The sequence below is a fragment of the Amborella trichopoda genome, chromosome 1, assembly GCF_054954075.1.
Source record: "Amborella trichopoda isolate Santa Cruz 75 chromosome 1, AtrichopodaSantaCruz75HAP2 v2.0, whole genome shotgun sequence".
Classification (NCBI taxonomy): domain Eukaryota; kingdom Viridiplantae; phylum Streptophyta; class Magnoliopsida; order Amborellales; family Amborellaceae; genus Amborella; species Amborella trichopoda.
Window position 1 is genome coordinate 837,292 of NC_142336.1, and position 4,989 is coordinate 842,280.

At 32.8% G+C, this 4,989-nt stretch overlaps 1 protein-coding gene across 1 annotated transcript; it reads right to left on the reverse strand.

The window, feature by feature from the left end:
- Window positions 1-1,017: 1,017 nt before the first annotated feature.
- On the reverse strand, window positions 1,018-2,693 carry LOC110006456 (gibberellin-regulated protein 6). The gene is made up of 4 exons (XM_020661961.2): window positions 2,599-2,693; window positions 2,429-2,473; window positions 2,282-2,315; window positions 1,018-1,495 (listed from the first exon to the last, which is right to left on the reverse strand). The coding sequence occupies exons 1-4, from the start codon at window positions 2,662-2,664 to the stop codon at window positions 1,314-1,316; spliced, it is 327 nt and encodes a 108-aa protein (XP_020517620.1). The 5' UTR covers window positions 2,665-2,693; the 3' UTR covers window positions 1,018-1,313.
- Between the last annotated feature and the right edge of the window lie 2,296 nt (window positions 2,694-4,989).

A 4,989-nucleotide genomic window follows, 5' to 3' on the forward strand; every position in this document is an offset into this window, starting at 1 on the left:
TACTCCATTTTTTTCTAATACAAATAATACACTACGGGTTTCTAATCATTTGATATCTATTTTTTCAAATAGTACGGTTGGTTTTTGATAGAATTCACCCACCTAAAATTCATCTTTTTCTAAAAAGAATACTAATCCACTCTCCTAAAATCTATCTTGAACATGGGATTCAAATCTATATGATCAGGAATGCACCCTTCTAAAACCCTTAAAAACCAAACGCATGAATCATTGAACCCATTAAAAAACTACATTTCCTTCTCAATTGATCTATCAAAAGGGTCGTAACCTGATGCTAGTCATGCCTATGTAGGGTCCCGAAAGGGATGAGAAAGTAGATTTTTTTTTGGTAGATCAATGAGGAAATGTCCCCTTCCTAAAATAGAAATAGAACTCTAATCATTATGTTGTAGCAACCACCCTGATTACTTATGCCTTGGGTCCATTCCTAAAAAGGTGCATTTGTAAAGAGTTGAGGCTCTTAACAATCAAAGTAAAATGCACTTTCAAATAGTATCGAGAAATGTGGTTTCAATACTAAAAATCTTTGTGACATCCTTAAAATATATTTTTATATTTAATTATAAAATTTAAAGCTTCAAAAATAATATAGATCGAGGAAATCTATAAAAACTTGAAAATTGACCACCAAAAAATGCATTACAAGATGCAGTATTTCTAAAATTTGAAATTTTTTTTTTTTTTCTTATGTACATGCATCATGATGTCGAGATGATCAATTTGAAGATATTTAGACATCAAAACATAAAAAAAATTTGGATGGGTTCTAATTTGATTGTTTAGAGCGCAGCTCTATATCCTAAATCCTTGAAGCTGATATTACCCATCAACCCTAAGTGCACCACTTGCCCTTGCAGTCATGACTATGCATTTGGTCTATCAGTCCTTCTAGGGCAGCAAACAACCTTGAATGAGAGAGAGAGAGAGTGTATGAGAGAGAAGATCATTTTATGTTTGTGTACAAGAGAGAGAGGATGTCCATGTCTCACATGGTCAAGTAAAACCCAAGCTTGTATAAGTTCAATGTATAAGCAAGAAGCATGAAACATTCATCCATGTAGAGAGAGAGAGAGAGAGAATTTGCCCATTTCAACTCACATATCAAGCAGTCCCAAACTCTAAAATCCTATTGTAACCACATGACAAAAAAATAAAATAAAATCTATGAGTGGGAGAGAATTTTTGCCAATGTCAAACTCACATTAACTACAAACTATAAATGTATTGTAGGTTAATTTAGAGAGAGAAGATTAATGAGCATTTAGAGAGAGAGAGAGAGAGAGAGAGATTATTTAGGGGCATTTGGGTCCTCCCCTCTTGGTCTTCCAGTCATTGTAGCAAGCACAAACCTGCTTGTTGCCATAGAAGCCAGGGGGCACACAGAGACATTTCCTGCAACACTTTTGGCAAAAGAACATGCATGGCTTGTGATACTGTGTCTTTGAACATCTCCATGAGCAAGCATTAGGGCACTCTGCATCCATAGAATTAAGGAAAAATATTTTAACAAAAATTAATCCCCATTCCAATTAATTAGGATTGATTGAGAAAATTACACTAAATTAGGCAGCAATTTTAATTTGGTCAAGATTTCTATGTCTCTTCACATGTACTTTGTGTATGGTAAGAGATATATAATATCATGTAATTATTGATTTGATGGTTGGAAGTGTGCTGACAACAATGCAACATTGTTTGTAACCTTCCAAACGAAACTAGCACCAACTTATAACATTATTCGCGGCTGTCTTTATTTAACCATATATAATACTCATCAGTTTGTTTATCCGTCTCCAATAAATAATGAGATGAGTAGGATACTTTTCAAATGACAAAAATACTTTTATAGAGGTAACTAAACCCAACCCGTTATGTCGATGCGGCAAGTAACTGCACAAGCATAATCTTGACATTTTTGTCATGCAATGAGACTTTAATCTGAAAATGCGGTTGGGTCGTGATGCTAGTACCACTTATACTCCTGTCAAAGTCTAGATTTTCATTTTCACCTAACTCATTAAAAAACGACTAACCATATAAAAAAAAAAACAAATAAAGGCGCATCGTCCCCACTGTATTACCCAAAAAAATGAGAATTCGACCTCGACCCAATCCAACCCGCCAAGTCCATATGGCGGGTCTAGAATCCGACAAGTGTAGGCAGTCTAACCAACCAGATAAGCACCCTTATGCGTTCACAAACAGCAACAATAAGATATTGTAGTCACACATGGAGAGGGAGAAAGAGAGAGAGTATTACGGTAACTTCTCAAGCTTCCTGGACCATATTTCCCCTGAAAGAGAAAAACCCAACAATTAAAAACCAGCTTCATTAAATAAATAATAAACAATAAAGAAGAAAACTCAGTCTATCTAAAATAAAACAAAAAAAAAGAAAAAAGAAAACCTTGTGAACTTTCTTGGTTAGTTGTTCTCTCTCCTCAGGTGCAAACTGCAAAAAACCCCAAAAAAAATTTAAAAAAAAAATATTGAAAAGAGCAATAACATGAAAGCATCATAACATTTTCATCGGTTATGTCACATTTTGCTGAATTTTTCATATTTTACAAAAATTACCTCTGAAGTTGCAATGAAAAATAGGAAGAGGAGGAAAAGAAGGCCTAGAGAGAAAAACTTCGCCATGACTGCAAGTCCACACCAACCTTCTAAGTTCTAATAAACCCTAGTGGTATTTATAGGTTTTTTTTTCTTTTTTTTTTATTTTGATGTACCAGTATCATACCTATTAATTTCTTGATATTTTTCAGAAAAACACTAAATTTTCTTGCAGAGATTCATGTGCCCCGCTGAGGGCGCACACTGCTCGAAAAGTCGGCGCGCTTTGGCTGGTCGCCGCTGTTTGCCACGTGGTTCAAGAACATTGGTCAAATATTTGCAGTCCTTCTGAACTTCTTTTGACCAAATGAATATCTCAGTGTACCAAGACTAAGTAAATGCTAATTTCATTCACAATAAATTCGTGATGCGTGTTCATGCTATCATTGTTTCTTCATTATTATCATGGAAAAAGTTTATACAAGGATGCTACCTTATAATATAGAACTTGGATGCCCCTCAAAAGTCCATCACAAAATATAGTTTTAATGTTGAAAAACCGATATATGATTATGAAAAATAAAAAAAATTTAAAACTAAAAAATAGTACATTTTACAACGTATTATCTACACTATCTATTTTGAAGATTTTTATATATTTATATATCTATTTGATTTTAACCATTTTTGAAATTTAAAATTTTATAATTAGATATAAAAATTGATTTTGAGATAATCCTAAGAATATTTTTCATCAAAATTATATATTATGATAAGAAATGCACCTTACCTCTACACCTAAGGATGCATATGTATGCCAATTGCACCCTATTATCATTAACTTCTATTTTATTGAGGACATTTGTTAACATATTTTCGACGTGTTAAGGAATTTGGTAATTTTTATATGGTGACTTTGGGTGGCAATGGGTCAGGTCAGGTTCGGGTCCGGCTGGACCCTGACCAAAAAAAAATTTTGGTATCCAAACCCGACTTGACCCAGACCCGATTGGATCCAACCCAAAATAACAAATGTATATTTAAATATATTAAAATATTATGTTAAAAATACATGAATTATTTAAGGAAAATTGTCCAGCCACTTTGTATGCAGTCCAAAAATGTAAGCATCCACCTTAAAGATGGATGATAGGTGTTCCATCTAAAAACAATGGAAACTAACGGTCCAAATGTTTTCTTACAATATTGTTATTTCTAATTATAAAAATTTACTTATTTTTTCATATTCAAGTTCTACATGTTAGAGATTACATATGCGGGCTTGGCCGCATAGAAACTAGGTCCATTATTTAAAGGGTACAGTTTATATAGAGTCAAGACTCTAAACAATCAAAGTAGAGCACACCTTCAAATAGCATTGAGAAATGTGGTTTCAATACTAGAAATATTTGTGATAGCCTTAAATATATTTTTATCTCCAATTATTAATTTAAAGTTCAGAAAATAATGTAAATCACGCAGATCGATGAGAACTTGATAATTTTGAAAATTAACGGCCCATTATTTAAAGGGTACAATTTATATAGCGTCCAGACTCTAAACAATCAAAGTAGAGCACATCTTCAAATAGCGTTGAGAAATGTGGTTTCAATCCTTTATTTTCTCATGTCTATGCATCTTGATGTCAAGATGATCAATTTGGGGATATTTGGGCATCAAAACAACCTCTTCTAGTGAAATTTTTGAGGTACACTCTAATTTGATTGTTTAGAGGTTCGGCTCGGTATAAAATTTTTCCTTATTTAAATATTATAATTAAAAATATATAGTTATATTTATTTAAATATTTTTTAAATACTAACATTATTTGGGTATAGTCAGGTCTGTGTGGACCCGGACCCGAAGAGCGTTCGAGTCCAATTTTTTTACTCATACCCAGACATGACCTAGGTCCGGGTCCATTGCCACCCCTGACTTTACATTGGTAATTGTATATTAAGTCTATATAAGATGTTACCATAAGACATCTAAGAAAATCATCTAACAAAAAAGTGTTTTAATGGTAGAAATCTTTCCAATTGATTGATTACCTCAACTTCATATCGTATGGATATGACGGAAAAAAAATTGAAGTCCTAAAATAATGCGTCTGGTAATATGTTATCTGGACCGTCTATTTTAAAAATTTTAAAGTGTTTATAGATTTGCTTGATTTATATTATTTTTGAAATTTTAAATTTCATAACTTAGGAGGCTAATAGATTATCAAATTATTATAAGATTTCCGACATCATAACTACGTCTCTAGGCAAAGTTTAGAAATACGCTTTACTTGTACAGTATAGACGGCTTATATAAACCTCGCCCATTAAATAAAGAGATGTCTTTAGTGTGAACTTAGACAACAAAAGCTTGATTCATCATCATCCATTTGATCAAGATTTGTGATAG

Excerpts from the sequence above, each read along its gene's own strand:
- LOC110006456 (XM_020661961.2), bottom strand. The coding sequence starts at position 2,664 with ATGGCGAAGTTTTTCTCTCTAGGCCTTCTTTTCCTCCTCTTCCTATTT. Across the intron at positions 2,316-2,428 it reads TAACCAAGAAAGTTCACAAG|GGGAAATATGGTCCAGGAAG; the intron begins GTTTTCTTTTTT and ends TTTCTCTTTCAG. Across the intron at positions 1,496-2,281 it reads AGGAAGCTTGAGAAGTTACC|AGTGCCCTAATGCTTGCTCA; the intron begins GTAATACTCTCT and ends CTATGGATGCAG.